Source organism: Centroberyx affinis, unplaced genomic scaffold, assembly GCF_046629955.1.
Source record: "Centroberyx affinis isolate AG114_WGS23_722 - 3 ecotype Tasmania unplaced genomic scaffold, CSIRO-AGI_Caff_v1 ptg000888l_1, whole genome shotgun sequence".
Taxonomy (NCBI): domain Eukaryota; kingdom Metazoa; phylum Chordata; class Actinopteri; order Beryciformes; family Berycidae; genus Centroberyx; species Centroberyx affinis.
In genome coordinates, this window is record NW_027279477.1 from 497,842 (window position 1) to 525,280 (window position 27,439).

Consider the following 27,439-nt stretch of genomic DNA (forward strand, 5'->3'; position numbering starts at 1 on the left):
CGAATGTAACAGAAACCTAACACTTTTACAGGCAATAAAACATGAGATAACATTTGTTTTATGTTAATACAAAATTGTCTGTCTCCATTAATAAATAAATCCATACCATCAACTTTGATAGTTGCAGCTGTCTTCTGGTCCCCACACTCGCAGGAATACTCTCCACTATCTTCAAACTTCAAATTCTTTATTTGAAGCTCAAAAGAGGTCTCTCTTCGTTTCATCTCATACTTCTCTCCAGCTTTAAGAATTTCAGAGCCCTTCTTCCACTGAACTTCAGCCCCTTGTTTTGATAACTCGCAGCAAAGTGTTACGGTCTCCCCTTCCTTTTTATCCTGGTTCTTTAGCTCCTCTTTAAAACTGGCAGGCAGGGCTATGAGAAAATGGACAATGACTTCATTATATTAAGCACAACGTTGAAAATCTTGGGTTGTGATGGAGTAGGCAAAATGATGAGAAGGATGATGGATGATTTGACGTGCTCCAGTCTTCCAACGTTAGTTTTTGGAACCTGAACATGATTCCAACAGTTGGATTGATGAAACAAGATGATTGTTTTGATGAAGGTTTTGCTACAATAGTGCACTGAATTTAAATGCAAACAAAAACCAACACAGTACTGTACTACAAAATGAAATCCTTTTCAAAATGCACAAAGGATTACCAACTTAGAAAACATTTGTTCAAGCAGTGATCAGTGCTTTCACAACAAAACAATGCATTGAAGAATGAATCCCGCTGAAACATTCACACAGGTGCTGATGGAGGTGCTGATGGACAGGTGCATAATTTGTGGATGTACAAAACATTCTCTATCCACTTGACAAACATGCAAATCCCAAGACAAATAGGATAGAAATGGAGTTGAACAAAACAGCAAAGCTGACCTTCCAGGAATGCACTCACAATGCAAAACAGAATAAGTCATTTGTGCCATTAAGAAAATTCAGAAGATCTAGCAACAAGTCAAGACTTCTACTAGATCATGAGTCGGGGGCCATGTAAATTACCTTTGACAACAAGGGAGGCATATACTTTCTGGTCCCCGGCAACCACAGAGATGGTGCCCGAGTCCCTAGGAGTCAGCTCTCTAACGGTAAGAGAGTGGTAACCCCGTTCTAACACCTGGATATCATTGAGGGGGTTGGGCTGCAGAGGAGTTTGATCTAAGCACCACTGTACATGAAGCAGATCGGTAGGGCTGACACAGCACACAAACGTAGCAGATTCCCCCTCAAAGCAATTAACATCCTGAGGTTTTTCCACTATAAGCACTGACTGACCTGGGTGGAACAAATAGACCAAACAGACTGTGACTTAAAGCACAAACAAAATCACACCACAGGCTAAAGCAAAGTACCATCCACCACTAAAAGTGTGGTGTAATGCCATGACCAAACTCAAACAGTAGCAAACCAAAAAGACAAAATGTACTGAGACATGATGCAGGGAGAGTACCTATACAGTCGGAATTCAAAGGCTTAGGGGAAACTGTAAGCAAACTGTATGTCAAACAGCACTTTATGTCAGACTTAAAAATGAGCAGTAGCTCATTAGCATAAGAAGCTGCTTATGTAAAACGACCTATTTTCTTGTAGGTGGGAAACAAACACTGGGAAGTGAATAGCTAAAGCTATAACTAAACGGTTTTTACTGAAAAAAAAACTGAACAGACGTAATTTATAGACACCAGTTACTTATATAAAACTGCTGAAAAAGCAAATGATACCCCTCCTTTAAATAAATATTACAAAAGACTGTGCATAATACACATACACACGATTCAACCTTTAAACATTTCATTATGGCAGATACTGAGAGGCAGATACTGAGAGGCAGATACTGAGAGGCCATACTCGATGGGTGAATGTTGCTAAATTTTCTTACAGCAAACAAGATGAAAAAGTTGGAAGCCCCTTTAATGCAAAGGGGGAAATTTCTGAATTGCTTACCAGGCGCAAAACAATAAATAAACAAATACATTTCAAAATAGACCACAGTGATAGGCTTCTGTACTACTGTACATGCAGGATAAGCTACGTGTTTCAAGCTTAGCACTCTTCCTCAGGTGCCTTATTGTTTTCCGCTTACTAAGAAATTAATACATTTTCACCCTTTGTATTGAAGTGGCTTCCAACTTTTTCATCTTGTTTTCTATGGGCCTTTTGGAAGCTCTTATTTTTTCCCCACTATTCTCTAGTGGATACCAAAAAGGTAGGATATACTAGACATTCAATACTCAATTAATATACTAGACATTCAATACTCAATTAGCTCTTCAAACAGCATTGATAACAATACTTAACTATGCAAAACGCTGTACCCACCTACACCATAGGCCAGCATTCATGATAGCCTATCACTGGGTGTGTTGAATTCCAATTAATTATAGCAGGGCTAACATTTGAGCGGGTTGATTTCATAGTGGTAAACACTCTGAAAACTGGTAACAAACTCAAGTTCTTACCTTTGACTGTCACCTTTGCCATGCTCTTGGCAGTACCCACGTCACAAGTGTAGATGTCACTGTCTTTGTCCTCCAGGTGCTTGATGGTGAGAGTTAAGACCCCCTCCTTCTGGGACATCTCATATCGTCCTCCGGCCTTGAGCTCTGTGCTCCCTTTCAACCACGTCACCTTGGATGGGCTTTGTGCAGTCTCACATTGCAAAGTCACGGAGCCCTTCTCCTCTGCTTGGCTGTCCTTTAGCGCTTTGGTAAATTTATGGAGTGGCTCTGTGAAAAAGAAAACAAATTTGTTGCATGTTTAGACACTGTATGAAATTATAAGATTAAAGTCGATCTGTGGAGAATATGAAGTTACCCATGAACTGATTCTAACTATTTTTAGTATACAGATATTGATTATATTATATTGATTATATTATATTATATTATATTATATTATTTCTATATCAAAATTTCTCAACAGTAGTTGATGTTATTGTTATGCATGTCTCTTAAAGTGTTCTTACACAGTCAAAGATCAACACTGGCCTAAGGTAAAAGTAGATAACTAAGAAAAGTCTTCTAAGTCGTACCCTTGATCTCCAGCGTAGCCTTGGTCGTTGCTCCTCCAACAACCTCACAACTGTACTCTCCAGAGTCCTGAGCAGAGATGCTACGGATCGTCAGCTTCATGACCTTATGCTCTTGGCTGATTTCATACTTCTGGCTCTTCTTGATGGCCTTGTCTTCCTTGGCCCACTTTACTGTTGAGCTAGCCTGTGTTACCTCACAGGTGAACACTGCATCTTCCCCTGGACCAGCACTAACATTCTGCAGTCCCTTCGACACAGATGAAGCTTTGCCTGCAACAAGGGAAGATAACATGTTTTATATTCGTGTTTACTTTTGTCATTTCGACACTTGAATTCATTCAGTGTCTCAAGTCTGTCTACGTCTCTTAAAACAACAGATAACTTACCTTCAACTGTTAATGTTGTCTTGGAGCTCAGGTCTTTAATGTTGAAGACCACCTCTCCAGCATCAGCAGGGGTGACATCCTTGATGGTCAGCATGTACTTGCGTCCTTTACTAGAGACTTTGAAGCGTCCACCGTTTGTAACGGTTTGGCCATTCAGAGTCCAGGAGCACTCATCTGTGCTCTCCCGAGACAAGATGCACTCAAAGCTACATGTCTCTCCCTCATTCGCCTCAGCTGACTTCAGATATTTGGTAATTCCAATGCCAATTTCTAAAGTCAGGGCAGAGAGCAAAAGGTGTATTGTATCATATCATGGGGATTTTGATAAAAAAACAGACACAATAAATACATAAATAAATGTCTTGGGCTTTTAATGAAAACCTTCACATAGTATATGTAAAAAAATATGCTAAACAATTACGGATGGGACAATATATCAAAATTCAATATATCACAATACGAAAGTGTGACAATACATAACATGGGGTAGAAAAATGAATCGCGATATTAGCTACATTTTATTCTGCTGTACTAATCACAAATAAGACATTTTTAAATTGTTTAGATTCTAGCAAGTCAATGCCATTACAGATTTGTGGCTCAGAAATAAACATAATTCAGTCAGACTTTGTTGTCATTGAACTTTTAGATATTACATTGTATCGTGGTTGTATCGAATCGTGAACCCCATATCGCGTATCGAATCATATCATGAGATAAGCATACCACCCCATCCCTATAAACAATACATGTTTATAAAAAGCTAAAATAGCAAACAATATGTATGTTAACAATACCAACCTCTTACAGTGACCTTTGACTTAGAAACCTCAGTTCCCAGGTCACAGATGTACTCTCCAGCATCTTCCTTGGTGACATCCTTGACGATCAATCCCAAGGACTTTCCTGTATGAAGCAGCTCATACTTTGGTCCAGCCTTCAGGACTTTACCCTCTTTTTTCCATGTGGGGGAAACTCTGGGCTTGGAGGCCTCACATGCCAGAGTTATCATGCCTTTTTCCTCTCCAACAACATCATCTAGAGACTTGAGGAACACCGCGCGCTTCTCTGGAGGGTAATTGAGAAAGGTAAGCATGATGGAAGAATATATTAAGTTCGCATTTCCTCACTTGACTTGGTTAAACCATGATCACAGTTCTTACCTTTAACCTTCAGTGTGACAGACTCTGTCACCTTGCGGACTTTAAAGGTGATAGTGCCCCCATCCTGAGGTGCCAAGTTCTTAAGTGTGAGCTTGTGAAGTTTTCCCTCATGAGTGATGGTGTTGACCTCATTGGTGAAGAGCACCTTGTCATTCAGCAGCCACTGTACCTCTTCATCCGCATAGTTAATCTCACAGGTGAACGCTGCATCGCTGTCTTCATCAACCTCTGTGTCTGCCAAGTGCTTGGTGATCTTAATTTCACGCACTAGACAGGAGAAACAAAACAATGATTTTAGTTAAATGAGTGATAACTTCAAATCAAATGTTTGGTGGATACTATGGATACATTTTCAATCCAGAATGATTTTCTAATGCAACAAGTTAATCACCACTGTACCTTCAACAGTAAGAGTTCCTTTGGTCTCAGCAGCTCCGGACTGACAGCGGTACACTCCACTATCTTCTCCAGTCAACTTCTGAATGGTGAGCTGAGCCCGTGAAGCATCTTGCTTAATGCTATACTTGTCTGATGCTGCCAGAGGTGCTTGACCTTTGAACCAACTAACCTCTTTGGGTGAGGCAGAGAATTTGCAGCTGAGTATAGCTGAGCTTTTCTCCTTAGCCTTCACGTCTTTGATGGGCTCTGCAACCTCAAGTGGACGCTCTAAACGGGAGGAACAACAGTATGTGATTAGATTTGACTGAATTACATTAAGCATAATCACCTAGAGCTGTTTTGCAGCATACAATTTACAGTAGCAAAAATACTGTATAAACATTTGGTTTGTACCTAAAGTCACATTTTTACCTTTGACTGTGAGTTGGGCCATAGATTTGCTTTTGCCAGCAGTGAATTGCAGAGGTCCTGTCATGGATGCTTTGGTCTTTTTGAAGGTGAGGCGGTGCATAGTGCCTTCTTTCTCCATCTCAACATCAGTGCTCTCCTGCACAGCAACTCCATTCAGTGTCCATATAGGAGGCTTCACCAATTCCATACTGATTTCAACTTCGAAGACAGCAGCGAAGGGCTCTGTAACTTCCACTGCACTCAGCTCCCGCACAATGCTGATGGACTGCTCTGTAGGAGCCGTGAAAAGAGAGTAGTTTGGTTTGAAGATGTAGTCGATGTGAGTTCAGAAAGCTAAATACAACAGTGTTTTATAGTAAGTTAACAGTACCCAATTAAAATTATCCAAATATGATTACTAACATTATCTCTAACCAATAAAATAATCCCTTAGTAATTAGTAATATGTCACAGAAATGTCAACTCAAGTACATAGAGTGAAGATATTGTGGTAAAGGATAATGTGAATCCTCTGGAAACTTCTTTGGCCCATTTTGTATCATTATTGAGCCATGCGCAATTCTAACATTAAGGATGACTTACTGCAGTGGTGCTAAAGTTATGATAATTTATTTGTTGCTTGAATAATTAAAAATAGTATTATTATTGTCATTTATTTGCTTGGACTTGCATGTTACAAAATGGGCAAAAAACTACAAATCAGCATGGTCAAATCACATACTTCTCCTTTACCACATACTTGACCATTTCTGATAGACAGACAGACAGACAGACAGACAGACAGACAGACAGATTGATACCTTATTGACTAGCAGTCTGATGGCATTGTTGATGGCAAATGTATTTATATAGTCATATAGATGCCCTATAATTGACCATATAAATACAAGTTAGCTAAACCTGACACCATGGTTTACAATAAACCTTTGACATCTTCCACCCTGTTACCTTCCACAAGCAGTTTACAGGATGTCTTGTCATCAGTGGCATCACAGGTGTACGTGTCTTCGTCCCCTGAGCCCACATCGTTGATGGTGAGTTTTCGGTACACATCTTCACTCTTGATCTCGTACTTCGTGCTGGGCTTGATCTCCGTCTTGTTCTTGTACCACCTCACCTTCGCACTGGCGCGTGACACTTGGCATTCAAGATGACCACGATGCTTATACATCGCTATCTTATCCCTGAGTCTCTTCACAAACTTCACAGGCAGCTCTACAGCAACAACAACAGCTTATCAGTACAAACCATCATGTATGCCACAAAGGTGCTATTAATGCCAAGGTCTTGCCAAAGCCCTTGCCTAAGCGCCCTATAGAAAAGACAAAGCTCAGAACTACATCATGCTATAGCCATAGCAAATGGGCTTTAAAACCTGTGAAAACTAGTGCATTTGATGCATCATCGCTTCTAACATATTGTCTGCAAAAGCTAAAGCAGGTTGCAGGCATGTTATAATGACACATTGCATTAAGTAGGAATTACTGTATGGCTGTAAATATGATTGTTTTCTTAGCTGTAATCCCTATAAAAATGTTGTTGTATATGTTTTGTCAATTGCTGTTTGATTACATACAGCATGAACAGTGACTTAGAATTAGGGAAGAACACAATGTAATTTCATAAAAGTTAAAAGCAATCAATTAAATCAAAACACAATAGTTAGTCATTAAAAAGTAATAACATATTGTGTTGTAGAGTAGTTTAAAAAAATCTTTACATATACTGTACATAATGTTGAGCAACGTATGGTAAAGTGTTAACAAAGTATGCTATTTAATGAGTCAGAGAAAACAATTATGCAGGGAGTGAATGCCTCTACCATCATCTTTCATCTCATCACCCATTAGACTGCTGAAATTTTGTATTTTTTGTTTGATTCATAGACCTCATACTTCTAGAGGAATCCCTAATACTCATATATAATTGATTACCATCAAAACACCCCAGAACAGCAGACCTAACCAAGTCCTACCACAGGCCAGTAAACCTAACCCAGTCTTACCGCAGGTCAACAAGCAAATTAAAGTTTCAGACTACATCACAGTAGATCTAACACAAAACCAAAAATATTTTTACTCCACTATCAAAGGCAACAGAAATGCACAAGATAAAATTAAATTCCTCAAAACAAGACTTTTTAAAGCCACTTCCACCACCAGGTGGGACTAGAGGCAATAGAACGACATTTGGGAGAAACCTAACCTAACCCTAACTAACCCTCCTCTCGAAGCTGACATGGATGATTGTTCGACACCAATGCAGTTCACAGTCACTCCGCAGAGGAAGCATCTCTTGGATATGTGCTCAAACCTTCACCTGTAGGAGTGCCATGTCTTTTTTATGCGTGGAACATGATGTCCTGAAGTGAAAGCCTGGCTCAGCATGATTCAGAATCACAGACTGTATCCCCAAAATGGGATCCTTATATCAGTGGCTCCCTCTTGCTTCTCAAAGAAAATAGAAGTGAGTTTCTTAAAAGTTTGAGGCTCTAAACAGCTACACTGTTTTTTTTAGTACTTATTACTGAATTGTCCAATGAAAACATCACACTTTGAGGATGAGAGCCCAACAATCTATTTCTTTAACTTCATGGAGAATAAACAAAGACAATCTTATTTAAGTGCACTTATTCTTGACAGTATAGTCCTGAGCCTTTTTCCATCCAACTAAGTTGATTCCTGTCTTAAAGGGGACACGAACAACAAGCACGATGCAGCAATGCCTCAAATTAACCCAATTAGAAAAAAACAATTGACTAATGATGTGTTCTCTGTGGACACCAATACACAGGGTCTTAACAACATTCAATCAAGAAAGGAAGCGATGACAATACCCAGGAAAAAAATCCTGAACATCAGCTAATGCTAAGAAATAAGTTAGTTGGAAAACAGAAAGATTGTTTTCCCTTTGCCATCAGGTCTCAATGAGCCATAGATGCCTGAAACTATGACAATGTAAATGAAAGCTGCAACTAGATTTTCTACCTCACCTGACTGAAAAGTTGTCAGAATGTTGCATTGTATTTTTTTTTTTTTTTTGCAAGAAACCATTCACTTTGACTTCAGTCTGATTACAGACATTTACACATTTAACCTGGTCACTAGTCCAGGTTAAATGTTGATTTAAATTTATGTGAAAAACAATGAACCAGGATTTGGATTATCAGGTTGCATGCCACCAGAATCTGCATACAGCCTAATAATCAGTTTAGAGTAGCCTAATTGGTCCTAATTTGATCAAAATTTGAAAATGATTGTGATTTCAGATGCTCATAAGCAAGTAATTCTGGGCAACTTTCTGACCACTTTAGTCATGATGATTAGAGATAATCCATTTGCAACCTGCATCTGAACATTGTCACATAATGGTTAAGTAATCCACAGAATAATATTTCGGTTGTTATGTAATTTCAGCACACTGTTTTCATTATTGCTATCTCAAATATAAATGTGTTGCTGTATCATACTTTGGTGGACAGACACTGATTTGTATAACGCACTATATGATATAAAGCCACACAGAATGGTCGGGATTCGTTTACCTTTCACTTTTAGTTTTGCAGTTGAAGAGATTTTCTCAGCTGTGAATTTAATCTCACCCATATCTTCTGGGGTCACAGACTTAAACAGCAGCACATAGGTTCTGCCTAGGTTCGGAAATAGAGAACAGAACGTTATTATAGACAGAGTCATCACTGATAAAGAATTATTAATGTAATTTCTATAACATTACATAAATGCATTTGAATTACATTAATTTCTTAATTGTGGCCTTACCCTCTTGTCTCAACTTGATGTTGTCACTGACTTTGAGTTTGGTACTCCCTTTGTACCACTGGAAGTCCACCTCATCATGTGAGAGCTCACAGACAAATGCAGCACTTTCTTTCTCCATCACCTCCACATCTTCCAGCTTCTTAACAAACTTAATCTCTCTCGCTGTGGGGAAAATATTCTTAAGCTTCTTGCATGATGTTTCTATTGTGAATATTGTATGTGAAACATTGGAAATAGGCATACTTGTGTACCAAAATTAACAGTACCAACTGATTGAATTTTTCCTATATGACATGATCAATAATTTAGAATTACCATGAATGGAGAGCTTGGCTGAGGTGTTATCATCAGCAGTGCGACAGATGTAGGTGCCTTGATCTTCAGGTGTACATTTGTGGATGACCAGAGTGCGCTTTCGGCCCAGGGAGTGGATGCCAAGATTCTTTGTTGGTTTCAGCTCCATGTCACCCTGCAGAGAAATTGTCTTTCAGAGGTGACGTATGTACTGTATAAACTGTATGCCTTTTTCTTAGCACATTCAGGCCAGTTCAAACAGCACAGTGGCTATCTTATTCTGTCACTATGCAGTGTATATTCTAACACTACTTATGATTTCTCACCTTGAACCACTTAACGTCTGCGTTGGTTCGGGACACTTCACATTCAAAAGTGACCTTCTCTTTCTCTGGGACACTGACATCCAGGATGGGCTTAGAGATCATAGCAGCAGGTTCTGTAAAAGCAATGCACGTTCATCAAAAAATTCACAAACACAAGCTACAGCAACCCAGTAACTAAGAACCTCAGTTTAACGGATCATTGCTGAATGAAAATCATACCTGTGACAATTAGTTTGCCAGAAGTATGGACACCCTCTGCTTGGAACGCAATTGTTCCTGCATCCTCCATCTTGAGTTGGGACAGCGTAAGGGCGTGCTTCTTTCCAAGAGCTGTGATGCGGCAGTTCGTGCCTGTCCTCATCTTGGCCCCGTCCCTGGTCCAGGAGCCTTCGACATCAGCCTGGCTCAGTTCTACCTCAAGAGTTACTGTCTCCGTCTCATGAGCCTTGGTTTCTGTCAGGCCCTTCACTACCTGTATCTTCCTCACTGAAGGGAGGAGGGAAGGTTTGAGTGTGTTAGTTTGCATGCATGACTAAGCTTATAAATCAAACTGTGAATCCAAACAGGTGCACATTACTGGACAATTAAATGCTCTTTCTAGGACTACGGTATGTGCTTGAATATTGTACACTTGCAATAAAAACTTGAAAATTGGGATCTGTCTTACTCTCCACAGTGAGCTTGGCCTGGGTCTTGTCATCCAGAGTTTCACAGGAGTAGAAGCCACGGTCAGCATAAGTCACACTCCTGAAGACCAGACTCTGCTTGGCTCCATCTACCCGAATCTCCATGTTTCCTGCAGGCTGCAGCACTACACTGTTCTTCATCCACCTGAGTTCAGCTGATGGCTTACTGAGCTCCACCTCCAGCTTCACTTCAGTCTGCTCCTCCACTGTCAGGTTTTCTAGCTTCTTCTTAAATGTCACAGGCATCTCTGATGGAGGCACAAAGGATGTTTCAGAAAGAGAATGAAATGAAATTACAATACGCATTCACAGAAACATATTTTTTCACATTAAATGCGTGTTCTTACGTTGCACTTGCAGAGTAGCTTTGCAGCCTTTGCCTTCTGCGTCAACGCTGATCTCCCCAGCATCCTCCTTGGTAACAGAGGTGATGGTGAGTGAGTGGCTGTTGCCACCATGCTCAATCTTATACTTAGGCCCAGCAGTGATGGGAATGTTGTTGCGGAACCATTTAACATTGACGTCTGCCGGGGTGACAGAGCACTTAAAAATGGCATCTTTTCCCTCCACTGCAGCCACATTGTTCAGTTTGGCAGTCAGCCTCACTAGTCTGGGTGCTGAAAGGAAAGAATGACATCAAATGAACTGGACTGATATAAAAGAATAATGTGACAATTTTAACACTGTGCATGTTTGACCGTTTCTTAATAAATTAAATAAAATAAATTCCCTATAGGGAGCATTCAGAATGGCTTGTCATGGATTTCAAGTATAATGAAATATTTAGTAACCTTTTGCGGAGACTTTAGCAGAGGTCTTGTCATTTGTACATTCACAGCTGTATTCTCCCTCGTCTTCCTTAGTCATGCCAGTCACGGTAAGGACCCGCTTAGCACCTTCTGTGCTAATACAGAACCTGCCACCAGGTTTAATCTCACGACCATCACGGTGCCAAACAACGTCCCCTGAGGCTTGGTTTAGTTCACACATCAGGCTAAGTGTGCCACCCAACTCCATTGCAACAGACTTCAAAGGCACCACAAACTTCAAAGGTAAATCTAAATGGAAATACGGAATTTAGACATCAGAAAATTAGGCATCTCCAGAGATATATATCTATACAAAATGTAAATTCTCTCAACACTAAAACATTCCTTTAAATTCCATAGAAAAACTGACTAACCTTTGACCTGAACTTTGAACTCCAGTTTGTCATCAGCAGTGTGACAGGAGTATGTTCCACTGTCTTTGGCTTCGGTGGATTTTACTATCAGGGTACGAGAGAGGCCGTCTTTTTTCATCTCATACTTGCTGCCCTCCTTGAGCTCCACACCGTCCCTACACCACTTCACACTTGCACTCTCTGTGGTCAGCTCAGTGGTCAAAACGATCTTCTCACTTGCTTGAACAATACATGTATCCTTGACCAACTTCTTCTGGAACTTGGCAGCTGAATCTATAGAGAAGAAAGAAAATGTTTACAGTGCTTTGTGCAGAGAATTAATCAAGTTAAAAAGGGCAAACAATTCAATGATATTTTACCTGCTATCTGCAGCCTGAACACCAGCTTGTCTGTTCCAACCTCACAGGTGTATTCTCCAGCATCCTTCTTCTCCATCTTTTCTATCACCAGCTGACGACTCTTGCCCTTTGACTCCATGTGGACTGTCTTGCTGGAAGTCAGCAGCTTGCCATCCTTGTACCACTTCACCTCCGTCTTGATATCGGAAACCTCACAGCTCAGAGTGGCTCTCTGGGAGAGAGCAGCTTTCACCTCCCTCTGGACCGACTCCTTGTTGGAGAAGGCAGCTGGGGCTTCTGTTGAGAAGATGACATATTTGCCAAGTGGCACAAGAATAATATTCAATTTCAGAATTATTTCTGATTCAAAGGTACCATATGTAGTTTTTTTTGTAAGATCTTCAAAGTGAAATGAGTTATGATAGACCATCAAGCTGCTTTTTACTGTCATATTTCATTATTTCTACTTCCCAATGCTTTTGATGCATATCTTAATAGCCTTCCTTCTAATTTTCCAGAGAATCAAGCCCATGAACCCCCATATGGTGCCAACTGATAGCACTGAGCAGACAATTACAGCTTCTGTTTATAACAGCGAAAGTCATATTTTTTGCTATCATTAGAATGTGACATCCACAACTAGTTTTACAGCAATATATACATGGGGAAATGTTATATATAGCATCTGTAATTAGTCTTTTATCTTGTAATATATTATTTTTGATAGACTGCTTATAATGACAGCTATCATATGCTGTAACTAAGTGTAAACACATCAGTAACACTGTAAAGCATGCAAAGAGCAAAAGCTTTTCAACAGTAACAATAGTAATAGATAAGAACAACAACAAAAAGACAAATTAAATAGTCCTGCAGAAAAACTGAAATGACAGCAATTACATTAATTTGATAAAGCCAATAGATAAAGCTGAATTCTGCACATATATCTAATGCACATTTACATACACTCTAGCAAAGGCCAGCCACACCATATTTTTCCTACCTGCCACCTGCATCTTAAAGACCAGCTTCTCTGTCCCAGCCTCACAGATGTACTCTCCAGCATCCTTCTTCTCCACGCTGTCTATCACCAGCTGACGGCTCTTGCCCTTTGACTCTATATGAATCATCCTGCTGGAAGTCAGCAGCTTGCCATCCTTGTACCACTTCACCTCTGTCTTGATATCAGAAACTTCACAGCTCAGAGTGGCTTTCTGGGAGAGAGCAGCTTTCACCTCCTTCTGGACAGAGTCCTTGTTGGAGAAGGCAGACTTGGCTTGGATTTCTGCAGAGGTAATAATGGAAGTGTAACCCCTTCATTTAGACACAATTCATCACACCACCAAGTAGCAAAACAATGCAGGGCAAAATATAACCAGGAGAGCCAAGTACAACATCAAGCCATTAACACAGATCAAAAAGGGAAGACCAATATATATACAGTATAGCCAAGAGCAGCAAACAGCACCGTGCAGCTATGTAACTAAAACATCTAAAATAAATCACAAATAACCACAAATATGTATGATGCCGGCAACATACTAAAACATTCTCAAATTAACAGAAAACAACATCTAAGCAAAACCAACTGTATCATAAAAATTCACATCCTCCACTGCAGTTGCTTTTCAATTTCCCTCTATTTCACTTCTGTTGTCATGCACAAGACAGGCAGACATACAGACTTGAACAAAATTTGCACAAATCACAGTCCTGTGAGACAAAGCATTCCAAGGGACGTCCCCATACCTGTCACCTGTACTGTAAACACCAATTTCTCAGTTCCGACCTCACAGGTGTACTCTCCAGCATCCTTCTTCTCCACGCTGTCTATCACCAGCTGACGACTCTTGCCCTTTGACTCCATGTGAACTGCTCTGCTGGAAGTCAGCAGCTTGCCATCCTTGTACCATTTCACCTCTGTCTTTGTATCAGCTACCTCACAGCTGAGAGTGGTTTTCTGCGAGAGAGTAGCTTTCACCTCCCGCTGCACTGAATCCTTGTTGAAGAAAGCAGATTTGGCCTGGATTTCTGTAGAGGTAACTGGGGAGGGTTTTGGCGGCGTTATAATCACCCATAAAAAAGGGAATGGACACTAAAACCACAGCATAGACAATGGTTTGGATGGACTGGACAAACATAAAGCTAAATAGATGCAGAGCATAGAGTCATAAACTCTATCAATGCACATCAAAATGAGGTAGGCATTACACAGCACCTTTACAGCCATGAACTGAAACCCACTGAGAACCACTGATTAAATAATTCACAATCTAGACAAACACAATTTGCAAAAATCCACTTCAACAATTCTTTAAATTGCTGCATAGACATAAATAGACACAGACATAAATCCCCAAAACAGCAGCAATCCACAAAGATAAGGTGAACTCACAGATGCCGCCTACCTTCTACCTGTACTTTAATTGCCAATTTCTCAGTCCCAGCCTCACAGATGTACTCTCCAGCATCCTTCTTCTCCACGCTGTCTATCACCAGCTGACGACTCTTGCCCTTTGTCTCCATGTGAAGTGTTCTACTTGAAGTCAGCAGCTTGCCATCCTTGAACCATTTCACTTCTGTCTTGGCATCAGAAACCTCACAGCTCAGAGTGGCTTTCTGGGAGAGAGCAGCTTTCACCTCCATCTGGACCGACTCTTTGTTGAAGAAAGCAGATCGGGCGTCTGGAGGTAGCCATAGAGGTGCACAATGGAGACGTCAAAAATGATTAATTCAGAGTGAAAGACCAAAACACTGCACAAGACCTGACAAACAACGGATCCACAAGACACCAGAGCTGCCTCAGCAAATCAAATACTACAAGAAAGTCTGACTCTGAAGCACAGTAGTGCACACAAACAAAGAAATCCAAAGCATTCAGATAATCTCAACAGATCAATTAACACAAGAAAACAAGTCAATATTGTCCTATAAAAACTTAAGCCAGAGAGCTTGGCAAATATCCCATAACTGATATCAAATTTAGACAAACCCCAGATGCAACCAATAATGCAGCTAATTTCATTATTCCCTCTCTGTAACACCACTTTTGATTGAACAGTCTAAGCAGCAAGACTACAGACACAAACAGGACATTCCACAAAGAAACCTGCAGATGGTGTCGAAGTAACATTTTCCAAAACAGAAAAAATAAGACAAAATATCCAGAGGTTTTCCACAAGTAAAAGGTTATTTTCCTATCTCCTAATAAAAAAATTAACTGGAAAACATGTTATAAGTAAAACACGTATTCCTCATTTGCGGCAATCTCAATAATCAGGAAATAATGTGAAAATGATCACACATTTGTTTCTTGGCATATGTAATAAGCCTTAGTTTTTATACATATTTCTGTTTTTTGTTTGGTTATTACACTAGTGGGTACTGTCCCTATTTACATTCCTATACTGTATATGTATTGCAATGCAATTACCATTGCACGAGTCAGTCAGCAAAACTGTGTTTCAACTAAAATGCATCTGGACTGTATGTTTTACAAACTATGTCCTGAAAGGGAAAATGCTGCAAGTTATTTAACAGCAATTTGAGATTTGAAACACCAACCAATGGCCAATGGGTAACCAGTGCAGTTATAACTCAATACTCTCATTTGGTATTTATTAGACATACTGTATATACTGCATTCTCCATACCTTCCACCTGTACTTTAAAGACCAGCTTCTCAGTCCCAGCCTCACAGATGTACTCTCCAGCATCCTTCTTCTCCACGCTGTCTATCACCAGCTGACGACTCTTGCCCTTTGTCTCCATGTGAAGTGTTCTACTTGAAGTCAGCAGCTTGCCATCCTTGAACCATTTCACCTCTGTCTTGGCATCAGAAACCTCACAGCTCAGAGTAGCTTTCTGGGAGAGAGTAGCTTTCACCTCCCGCTGGACTGAATCCTTGTTGAAGAAAGCAGACTGGGCCTTGGTGTCTATGGAGGTAACCATGAAAGAGTGAGACATCAAGCGCAGACTGGTTTCTTCAATATCAGACACTGTTGTGGACTAGGCAAGCATCGTGGCAAGGAAGCCAAATTCAGTCCATTATAAAGAAAAAAGAAAAATAGAAACAGAGCCTAGATAGACAATGAAGATGACGTATTGTTCACTGAAGCATGTTTGTTTTGAGGTTTTTTTTCAGAATGCATTTTCTTAAATGTGTCAATCTGTGGGTTGCTTTACAACTTCACATTTCATATTCTGTGGAAGATGCAACTTTATACTTGTTCATTTACGTGTTACTAACAACATCTACAACATCTGCTATGCATCTCAATCAACAGGAAGTCAGCAAGCCAGTTGCCACCTACCTGTCACCTGCATTTTAAAGACCAGCTTCTCAGTCCCAGCCTCACAGATGTACTCTCCAGCATCCTTCTTCTCCACGCTGTCTATCACCAGCTGACGACTCTTGCCCTTTGACTCTGCATGAATCGTCCTGCTGGAAGTCAGCAGCTTGCCATCCTTGTACCACTTCACCTCTGTCTTCATATCAGAAACCTCACAGCTCAGAGTGGCTTTCTGGGAGAGAGCAGCTTTCACCTCCTTCTGGACTGACTCTTTGTTGGAGAAGGCAGACTGGGCCTCTGATGGGGAAGTCATGGAGGGGAAAGTATCAGGTGTGATTCATTCAGAGCAAAACATCAAAAGAAGGATGAACCAGACTGAATGAACTGTGGAGTAGTGGACAACAGAGGTGTCTGAAGCACATCAGTTATCAAGAATATATTCAGCCATGCAGAGATACCTATACAGGCACAGATCATTTTACTTCTTCTGGACAGACTTACTGGAGGAGAGACACTGAATTTCTAGTACAACAACAATCGATGTGCACAGTGGTATCATAAATCTTTTATCCAGAGCTATACACCGAAAGCACAAACAAGGCTAGGCAAACAGGATGGCAAGGTGGATGATACAGACCCCTGATAAAATCTACTATTGAACGGCAATAGATACATAGTGCAAATGGGCAACTCAGGTGTCCACATAAACCACAAACATAAACAATACTCTACAATTCTAAAACCAAATGAACAATTTAAAATGTTCCTTTGTGTCATCCTTGTAATTTGACTTGTGTTTACTATATATTACAGTATATTACTGGAACAAAATTCCACCATGACATGCTGCACTGGATGACTGAGACAGTGTGGACAAAGACACCTAAAGCTTCATTATAGAGCTGTAACAATTAATTGATTAATCGATTAGTTGTCAACTATTAAATTAATCGCCAACTATTTTGATAATCAATTAATCGGTTTGAGTGATTTTTTAAGTAAAAAAGGGTAATAATTCTCTGATTCCAGCTTCTTAAATGTGAATATTTTCTGGTTTCTTTACTCCTCTATGACAGTAAACTGAATATCTTTGGGTTGTGGACAAAACAAGATATTTGAGGACGTCATCTTGGGCTTTGGGAAACGCTGATCGACATTTTTCACCATTTTCTGACATTTTATAGACCAAACAACTAATCGATTAATCAAGAAAATAATTGACAGATTAATCGACAATGAAAATAATCGTTAGTTGCAGCCCTACTTCATTACTAATGAGCACCCAGTAAATAAAGAGAATAGAATGAATGAAATCTACTCTCCCTTACCTGTCACCTGCATTTTAAAGACCAGCTTCTCAGTCCCAGCCTCACAGATGTACTCTCCAGCATCCTTCTTCTCCACGCTGTCTATCACCAGCTGACGACTCTTGCCCTTTGACTCTGTATGAATCGTCCTGCTGGAAGTCAGCAGCTTGCCATCCTTGTACCACTTCACCTCTGTCTTCATATCGGAAACCTCACAGCTCAGAGTGGCTTTTTGGGAGAGAGTAGCTTTCACCTCCTTCTGGACCGACTCCATGTTGAAGAAGGCTGACTGGGCTTCTGAGGATAAAGTCAGTGAGAATCACAGTGGTGCTGTGAGTGCAGTTTAAGATCAAACACAGACAGCTGGAAGCACAATGGAAGCAGAGCTGCCTCAGGAAATCATGTATTCTGAATATAGGGGTACAGAATAATTAACATATTCATCGGCAAGAGAAGCTTGATACGCAGAAGAATATACTCAGCCCAGCAATGTGGACTTAATGCAAAGTAATACAAGCTAAACTGTAACACATTAGAAAACATCACTTCTCTGTGCAGCATTGAAATCAATCACAACACATAGGACATAATATAATGATTCTAAAAAGTTCAACATTTAAACTATTACTATGTCAGGCAAACCTCAATTCGTCTTGTTTGTCAGAATCACGAAATAGGTCCTGCATCCAAAAATTGAATGTAGAAAGATGGTCAAATGTGTGGACCCTAATCTAGCACCTTTATAGTCTCTCCAGCAACTGAAGCCAATCACAGGCATAATTAATTATATCCATTTACAGTAGTTGATCAATTGATCAGTCCTACCTGACACGAGTATCTTAAAGACCAGCTTCTCCCCTCCAGCTTCACAGGTATACTCTCCAGCATCGTTCCTCTCCACCTTTTCAATCACCAGCTGACGAGTCTTGCCTTTTGTCTCAGAGTATATCATCTTGCTGGATATCAACAGCTTTCCATCTTTGTACCATTTCACCTCTGTTTTGCTATCAGAAACATCACAACTCAGAGTGGCTTTCTGGGAGAGAGTAGCTTTCACCTCCTTCTGGACTGACTCCTTGTTGGAGAAGGCAGCTAGGGCTTGGGTTTCTGTTAGAAAAATGCGGTTTCATAAATTTTGTATCTGTGATGCACAAAGTGAAGTGCCATTCTATGTCACGCAAAAGCATCATAGTCTTACCTTTTATCTTGACCTGGAATGTGACTTTGTCTGCTGCTGTCTCACAAGAGTAGTGTCCTTCGTCACTTTTCTTGGCATTCTTGATGATGAGTTTCCTTTGAGTCCCTTTTGAGATGATGGAAGTTCTTTGGTCCTCAGTGACCTCCACCTGATCTTTCTTCCACACGACGACCCCGCTGGCAGGAGACACCTCGCAGCTCAGCTCAAGGTCTCCTTTGAGGGACGATGTCATTCCCATGGGACCTCTGGGCCTGTTCAGAAACTTGGCAGGTTCATCTTAGAGAGAAAGAGATGGAAATTAAGTCAGTGTTTTGTTTTTGTTTTTTATAAATAAATGTACTATGTAATAACAATGTAGAATTGCTTTTATAACTTATATATTATATATATTTTATAGCTGTAAAGTCTGTTTTGTGAAGACCCCATGAAGACTACTTGATGGAATAGACATCCTTTAAATTAAAGAAATAAACTAGAGTTGAGTGCAGGTGAAATATTTGTGACTGAGAGAGATTTTTGTGATATTTCCTTTTAATTTTCATTTTCTAAAGTTTGCTATGGTATTCATGCATGGGAAGTGCATGACTTGGGGGGGAAAGAGTCATACTGGAGTTGACTACATGATGACAGAGAGTTCTTTCCTCTGTTTGATGGATCATGAGCACCTGCTAGCAGCCATCAGAGCAGGTCATGTTCCTGTGTATCACATGGTGCGAGAGAGGCTGTCTGCATTATGCAAGCTAGAGATTGGGCACATCTCTAGCTTGCCCCATTACAAGCCCCATTCCCTTTGTCAAATCATGTCGCACTGAGCATGAGGTATGCGTGATGTTTAGTAAAAAGTTTTGCTTTGCAGGTCAATAACAATACTGGTAAGTAGAACATATTTTCAAACATAATCCATGGCAGATAGATTGTTGATTGTTGATTTTACCCAGCATTAAAGCAAAAATATATAAAAGTACTAGCCTATACTTTTGTGACTGATTTTGATTGAGTGTACCTTTAAGAGCGAGTTGCAGGGATATTCTGTCACCATCCAAAACACACTCATAGATGCCCACGTCCTCATCTGTAACATTGTGCACCATCAGGATCCTCTTGCGGTCTATAATCACATACTCATACTTCTTCCCCACTTTTACCTCTCGCCCATTTCTCATCCAAACCACCTGAAGAAACAAACAGAGAAAAGAATGTAAAAATAGCCATGCTACCGGTGACGTTAAAGGTATATTAACTGAACAAAATTAGCTGAAAGAAAAAGATAAAACCGGATATGAGGTGTTTTCCCATCACACACCTGTGCATCGTAATCAGACACCTCAGTGGTCAGCTGGGCAGTGGCTTGGGCACTGCAGATCACCACCTCCATCTGATCTGACTTATTGGTGAACCTAACAGGAGGGGCTACAAATAGAGGTGTCAAATAAGTGGGTATTAGAGACTTGATTCTCACAAAAAAACATGTAAATGGATTCTAATTTGCCTTGCAGTAAATAGCCATGTCCCTTAATTAAAAGCAATACTGAGGATGAATATTGTTGTTGTAATATAAATGGGTAGAGAATCACCACATAAAAGTAAATAAATGATATCAAAAGGATTTAGTGTTTCTCTCTGTTGGTGGCCTAATTGTATGGGGTCAAGTGCATACCCTTCACGCTCAAGATGCAACTGGTCACCGAGCCTCCACCCACAAACTTGACTTCAGCTCCGTTCATTTCCACGGACACAACACGGATGACCAAGGTGTGTATGTTCTTGGACCTGGTGATGAGGTACTCTGCCCCGCTGCGCAGGAGGCGGCCGTTCAGGGACCAGAAGCCGGAACAAACAGCAGACAGTTCCACAGAGAGAGAGGCCTCCTCACCAGAGATCGCTGTACTGTTCATCAGGCCCTTCCTCACTTCTGCTGAGGGTTCTGAAGGAGAAACCGGACATGAGGAAAGACATCTCGATATGTACTGTATACTCATTATGCTCACAGTCAACAACAGCATTGTTAGTGAGGAGTGAGAAATGTCACAGCGGCATCAGTCTTACCGAGGTAGAAGCTTCCAGGCACCTCCAAGTAGGGGCTCTGGCCAAAGTCATTGACAGCGGAGATACGGAATTGGTAGCTGGCCTCTTCAGTGAAGTTGCAGATAGTCATCTGCACTGAGACAACGGTTTCCGTAGCGTTGCACCTCTGCCATGTCTGAGTGCCCACCTTCCTCCTGTCCACGATGTAGCTCTTGATGGGCACGGGACGGTCGCTGTCAGGAGGAGACCACTGAAGGGTGATGGAGGAGTCAGTCTTGTTCAGCACCACAGCATCGACTGGGGGATCGGGAGGATGCTTTCTTGCAGCTAGAGCAGAAGGAGTGATGGTCATGCTTTTTGTCTGATCAGATTAGTATGGAGTTATGAGAGTAAATGAGACAGACATTAAGGGATTAAGTTTCACAGAGAAGCATGTATCCTCATCGGTCCCGGGTCAAATAGTGTTTATAAATGTATTTTATAGTTTGTTTTATCCTAGGTGCCAGATGGGTGGAGTTTGCTACATAGGACAATCAAATAAATACAGAAGAAAGTTAAGATAAGCACCAGTTTCAGTTTTACCATACTCCCAACTTTATGCATTACTTTTTATTTCCTTTTCATATATTTTATTCTATCTTATTTTACATCAATTTATTTTATTTTTTTTACTATTATGATTATTATTATTATTATTAATACATATTCTGATTTAGATTTCTGTGTTGTATCTCTTGGATCTTGTTATCTTTGTTGCACTTTGTATTGCAATCTTGCATGAAAGGTGCTATATAAATAAAGTTTGATTGATCCAACTGATTGATTGATTGATTGACCAAAAAGTATTAAGTCAGTTTGTATAGTTTTCTGTGACTGAAAACTTACCTGACACTATCTGAATTGTCCTGATTCTGTAAACCCCATCCACATGGTATTGCAATCAGTTCGAATAAACTAGGTATATTTCGAAATAGTATTTGACCCAGGTCTCCTCACCAGTGACAGAGAATCGAGTGGAGGTCTTGCAGTCTCCAGCCACAAAGGCCACTTCTCCTGAGTCATCTGCCTGGCAATCTCTGATGGTGAGTGTGTACTGTCTGAGCACGCAGGCAATGGAAACCCGTGAATCCTGCTTCAGCTTCTCGCCATTGCGGGTCCAGTACGCATCTGGGCAAGGCTGCTCCAGCTCCACGCAGAAGATGACAGTGTCACTAACGGGAACAACGGTCCTCCGGGGAAGCTTCTTGGTAATGTTGCCTGGGATACAAAGAGATGCAGACATTAGTCAAAGAAAAACAGCATTCAATAGCCTTGACACACTGGAAAAGTATAAATGGTGCCAAAGTGGAGAGCAAAGACATTTGAGGACAGAGGGAAGTTGCCAGGGACGAGGAATGAAATGGATTCCATCTGTATAATTTCAACTTTTAGCAGTATTTTAATAATGGCAAAGTAATTCTACGGAGGTGAAAACATTGTGATGCTTGCACACAATATCAAACAAAGAACAAGGAGTGGAGAGAGAAATGAAAACACGTCTCCTTCATACCCAGGACAGTGAGCTCGGCCACGGTGCGACTGCCCTCCTTCATCTCACAGATGTAAACAGCATCATCGTTGGTGGTGACATTGTGGATGGTGAGGCGGCGCAGGGTGCCCTCTTCCTCCATGCGATACTTGATACTTTGCTCTAGCCGTGTTTCCTCCATGAACCAGTTGGCCTGGGTGGCAGGAACAGGCACCTCACACATCAGCGTGGCTGACGTCTTCTCTTGTACCTCCACATCTTTCAGCTTCCTCCTGAATGGCACCTTAGGCTCTGACACAATGGAGGATCACAGAACCTTCATTAGGTTAAAGTTAAACATAAATTGTTCACATTATGTACTTCATATACACTACCAGTCAAACCTGATTGAATGTACTATGTTTTTCATTATCTTAAAGCCATTTTGACCTGAAGGCTTATGCTTAAAGGCTTGAAATTTGTTTTTTAGACAAATATAAATAGTGAAGTTGATGCCTATGTATGAATTTCTTTCCACAGCCTCTGCCTTTCCATCAAGGCAAAGGGCGGCTACTTTAAAGAATCTGAAATATAAGATTGTTTTGATTTGTTTAAAACTTTTTTGGTCACTGCATAATTCCATTTGTGTTATTTCCTACTTTTGATGTCTTTACTATTACTCTTAAATACGGAAAATAGTAAAAATAAAGAAAAATGTGTTTGTCCAAACCTTTGACTGGTAGTGTATACAAAAAAATGTAGGCTATGTCAGTAGCCTGTAAAGCTTAGGATGTGAACACTAAATGCCCCTATAACACATGCTATTTCAATGGAGAATGCAACGTAAATCTTGTACATTTCCTCTACTGCTTGTGTTGTCAATTTTCTTACTGTACTGTACACCACTTCAATACTACAAACAAGGGTTACAACTTCATAACGTATCCATCATCATCAATAACCTAATACTCTGGATCCACGCCAACAGTTTAAGCAGTGTATTTCAACATGTGGCACTCTAATTTGAGTTATGGGACATGTCTACTGGGTTCAGCAAATCATTCAAAGTATTCACATAAAATAAAACTAACATTTACCCTCTCTAGACTCTTGTGAACCTAGAAGGGTTGAGGTGTTTTCAACTTGGCAACTGAATATTTTTACTTAGAGAATATCAAGTTCCGCAAAATGACTGGTCATACACTAGAGAGGATTGAAATATGTGAAATATAGTACGGCTCCATAACAGGCTTTGGGTTGTAATATAGTCCAAGGCTTTGACAACATACATACACAAAGATCAACAGCCCTTAAAACCTATTCATTCTGTTCATTAGCATTAAAAATAATAAGTGCTGAACTGTAGCTGGACTGTGGAGTAACCTAGGGTAAACAATAATAACCAACATTTTAGATAAGATTTATGTACTGTCACCTTTCCAAAAAAAAAAAAAAAATCTATGTGTGTTTCATAGTTGTGGTCTATGACCTTTCACAGAGGTGCTTGTTGCACACAGGGGCTATCAAATGATCTGATGTTGCTGGGAACACCAAAATTTAAAGGGCAGAGGGGTGTAATCCTTTCCATTGCAAAGCTTCTAATCAAGTCCTGCAAAACAAATTATAAGGCGGGCATCTGAGGTATCTATTTTCTTGTACCAACAATGACCAGGCACATCAACGGCGCAGCCCTCACTATCAAATTAAGATCAAGATTTACAGCTGTCATTGATAACTCTACGGTTTCGACCCCTGGCCAATTTCTGCTCATAGAGAGTGACACAAGCAGTGGCGCCCAGGGCCTACAGCAAGTGAGTGACTATCTTAGCAACTGTGAACTACTCATCACCCGCAGAAAATAGACGCAACACAACACCCTCCTTCATAGCATGAGCCAAAATTCAACCTTGTTGTGAAAAGCCACGCACATGTTAAGGGGTCAAAATACAGCTACGTTCAGTTGAAGTTTGATTCACTTTCATAAAGTATAGTGATTTTGAGAACACTGACAGCAGTTGCCTATGTCAATGCAAGTGTGAAGGCCTCTTTTTAAACATTTGTACACATCAGCCTCTAAAATGTTATGCTGACAGATGTTGCAGTTAATTCAAGTACATCTTATAAACATTTATTGAAGCTCCACTGGAGAAGATTCTCTCAAGGCAATAAAACAGTCAGTAAACTGTAAATAAATTGTCAGTGCAAGTGGTGTGTTATCGTTATGTGGCATATCCTCAAAGAACGTCAGTGAACTGTTATGTGAGATGTTAGTGCCAAAAATACACCTAAATGACAAGGGATCTTCCTATTACCCATCATTTCTTAAAACAACACTGATGATGTGCATAGCAAGACCAGATTTAGGTCTACCATTTTTAAAAGCTTACCTTTGACAATCACCAACACAGCACTGTAGGTCTGCCCAGCCATGTTGGTTGCATTGCAAGTGTAGAGGCCATTATCACTCTGCTTGCAGTACAGGATCTTGAGGATGAAGTTCTCAGCCTGGTCCTCATAAATGACATGTCTGCGGCCCTCGCTGATGTTGGAGCCATCCTTCCTCCAGATGATGTGGGGCTTGGGGTGACCGGTCACGAAGCAGCTGAGTTTGGCATGTTTTCCCTCCGTCACCGTGCAGGTACGAGTGAATACACCTTTGGGCAGCTTTGCCAGCGTGGACGCCCTAAGGTCATGTTCCAGACTCAGAGCACTCAAACCATCTGCCATGTTGGTTGTGGAGGAGGAAGAAACAGAGGAGCTGCTGTCTTCGGTGCGATAGATGGAGATGTCCTTCTTCATTTCCTCTTTGCGCTTTTGTAGGTGAGAGAGGAGGGAGGTGTTCTTATCTGCACCCAGGTGGCGAGAGTCCTGGACGTCCACAACAAGCGCTGCAGCAGTGTGCGCTCGACCCACAGAGTTCTGCGCCCTGCAGGCATAGGTGCCGCTGTCCAGGTTGCGTACACTTTGGATCCTTAAAGAGCTGCTGTCGCTGTCTGAAACGATCTTGATGCGGTTAGTCTCCCCCAAGTAGCGGCCATCTTTCTCCCAGTCAAAGTTGGCCTCAGGGTGGGCTGCGACCCGACAGTGGAAAACAACATCGCCTCCCAGGCCCACGCGTGCAGAGGTGGGCTTGACCATGAAAACCGGGGCCCTTTGCACCATCTCTGCTGGCAGGGCCACTTTGAGGGTTACAGCAGCGTAAGCCTCCCCGACATTGTTTTTGGCCCGGCACATGTACTGGCCACTGTCCTCCAGTGTTAAGTCATAGATGGTCAGGCGGTACACATCTCCATCCTCCACGGTCTTGAAGCGGCCCCCAGATGTCAGCTTCAGCTTCTCCTTCTCCCAGGTGATCAGTGGGGTCGGGTTGCCCACGATGGTGCAGCTCAGGTTGGCATCCTTGCCCACGCACACTGCGAATGCCTTTGGCCGGGTGAGAAACCTGGGGGCTCCTCCAAACAGGTTCTGATCCATTATTTGTTCCTATATTCAAAGAAGAAGTACAATACCAAGGGGGAATTAAAGGAAATAAAAAGGCAATTACATTGGAGGTGTCACACACAGGTGTCCTTCTCACTGTATTTTCACAGCTGGCATTTAACAGGTAACAAATCTATTGCTAATTTACACACAATTAGCACAAAGAAAGAGATAATTAGATACTAATTTGGGTCCTATGATGAATAACATTGGGTAAAAAATAGGCTACATACCTAAAACAAATATTTGATTATGTCAGTTTTATACTGCATTTAAGAAATGCTCAAGAAAGACAAACAATAACATAGCTGCTGAACTGCCACACTGTATACTATTTTGTATGCCCGTCCCCACTTTCTGTATCATAGCAGCCATTTTCTATTACTTTCTGGCCACAGATTAGATTACAAAGAAACAATATTAAATGGACAAGGTTTATTTTATTTTGTACTCTTGCTGTAACAAAACCACCAGTAGCTAATTCAAACTGTATCCCAAGCCATTGTGACAAATGACATAGTTTGTTATGTGTATAAATAATGCTGTGACAATACATATAAATCCACATCTGAGACGTCATATTTATAGCTGGCGGTAAGTCTCTGACACCATACCCCGGCCCTGGCCCTACACACACTGACCATATACAAAGACTTACTTCATGCCATGCAGCCTACTCAATAAATAAATAACACACAACAAATAAATTCCTCTATAACAAGGTCAAATAGAGCAGATATGTGCCTTTCAAAGGGTGACATTTGCCAGCTTTGTCACCTCAGTCGCTTGAACTGCCTGTCCCAAAAATAACCTCAGCTGTCAGACCCCGTCTCTGTCCATTGCCATTTGTAGAAGCAAAGGGACATCAGCTGTTTGATAAAGCTCCCACTCCAGAAACAAACTTCATTTTTCACAATGCCAGTTGTCTTTAAGCTCACTGAATCTTCTAAATTATTATGGCAGATTTTAATTACTAATTGTGGTTTGTAAAAATTTAAAAATGGGAGCAGCGTAATTCTTAACGGTCAATTTAGCACAGTTAAATAAAGTAAGCCTATTAGCCTAGCTTAAACTGGAAGTTGTAACCCAAATCATGCATTCATCATGGTTGCCAAACACTATTATGAAAGTTTAGATGCATTTACCCATGTAGCATAATTAAATTGAAGCATATTAGTTCAACTTTACATCTCGGAATCATTACTATCCATTAGGATCTTTTGGTAATAATGTTTTGACATCACTTTCAGCCTAGCTACTTTTTCACCTTGAGTCTTCAGCCACACTCAGGTAAACCAGGCGCTGAAACATGTGGGCTAAAACGTCAGTTGGCTGTTAAGATTTTCGGACGGTACTCCAGTATTTGTGTTTTTAAAAAAATCCCTCTAAAAACTTTCTTCTTTGTGGTCAAATATCCTTGAAATGGTTGTAAATCCAGGATGGTGGAACATCCCCCAGTCTCCTGCGGTGGGCGGTGGACTACGCTTATTTTTTCTTTCTTCTCCGGTACCTCGCGATGCCAAATAGCTGACGTTCCTATTTCGGTGCAGCCTCCTTTCCAAAATAGACTTGTCATTTACTGTAGAGATAGCCTGTTGGTCAAGTGGGGAAGCAGAGCAGACTGGC

The 27,439-nt window shown here is 40.9% G+C and overlaps 1 protein-coding gene across 1 annotated transcript in view; it reads right to left on the reverse strand.

Annotated features, from left to right (window-relative positions):
• The window catches only part of obscnb (obscurin, cytoskeletal calmodulin and titin-interacting RhoGEF b), a 61,663-nt gene extending 35,856 nt beyond the window's left edge, over positions 1 to 25,807 (reverse strand). The window contains 33 exon segments of the mRNA XM_071521420.1: positions 107 to 373; positions 2,468 to 2,734; positions 3,040 to 3,309; positions 3,426 to 3,695; positions 4,227 to 4,493; positions 4,589 to 4,855; positions 4,988 to 5,254; positions 5,399 to 5,668; positions 6,347 to 6,613; positions 8,943 to 9,047; positions 9,178 to 9,339; positions 9,493 to 9,646; positions 9,798 to 9,910; positions 10,017 to 10,283; positions 10,465 to 10,731; positions 10,831 to 11,100; positions 11,275 to 11,541; positions 11,667 to 11,939; positions 12,026 to 12,301; positions 13,754 to 14,035; positions 14,413 to 14,688; positions 15,658 to 15,939; positions 16,318 to 16,593; positions 17,625 to 17,900; positions 18,429 to 18,710; positions 18,802 to 19,077; positions 19,805 to 19,973; positions 20,105 to 20,211; positions 20,459 to 20,725; positions 20,848 to 21,153; positions 21,823 to 22,083; positions 22,376 to 22,645; positions 24,721 to 25,807. Of these exon segments, the coding sequence (XP_071377521.1) occupies positions 107 to 373; positions 2,468 to 2,734; positions 3,040 to 3,309; positions 3,426 to 3,695; positions 4,227 to 4,493; positions 4,589 to 4,855; positions 4,988 to 5,254; positions 5,399 to 5,668; positions 6,347 to 6,613; positions 8,943 to 9,047; positions 9,178 to 9,339; positions 9,493 to 9,646; positions 9,798 to 9,910; positions 10,017 to 10,283; positions 10,465 to 10,731; positions 10,831 to 11,100; positions 11,275 to 11,541; positions 11,667 to 11,939; positions 12,026 to 12,301; positions 13,754 to 14,035; positions 14,413 to 14,688; positions 15,658 to 15,939; positions 16,318 to 16,593; positions 17,625 to 17,900; positions 18,429 to 18,710; positions 18,802 to 19,077; positions 19,805 to 19,973; positions 20,105 to 20,211; positions 20,459 to 20,725; positions 20,848 to 21,153; positions 21,823 to 22,083; positions 22,376 to 22,645; positions 24,721 to 25,807 (8,983 nt within the window).
• Positions 25,808 to 27,439: the final 1,632 nt, after the last annotated feature.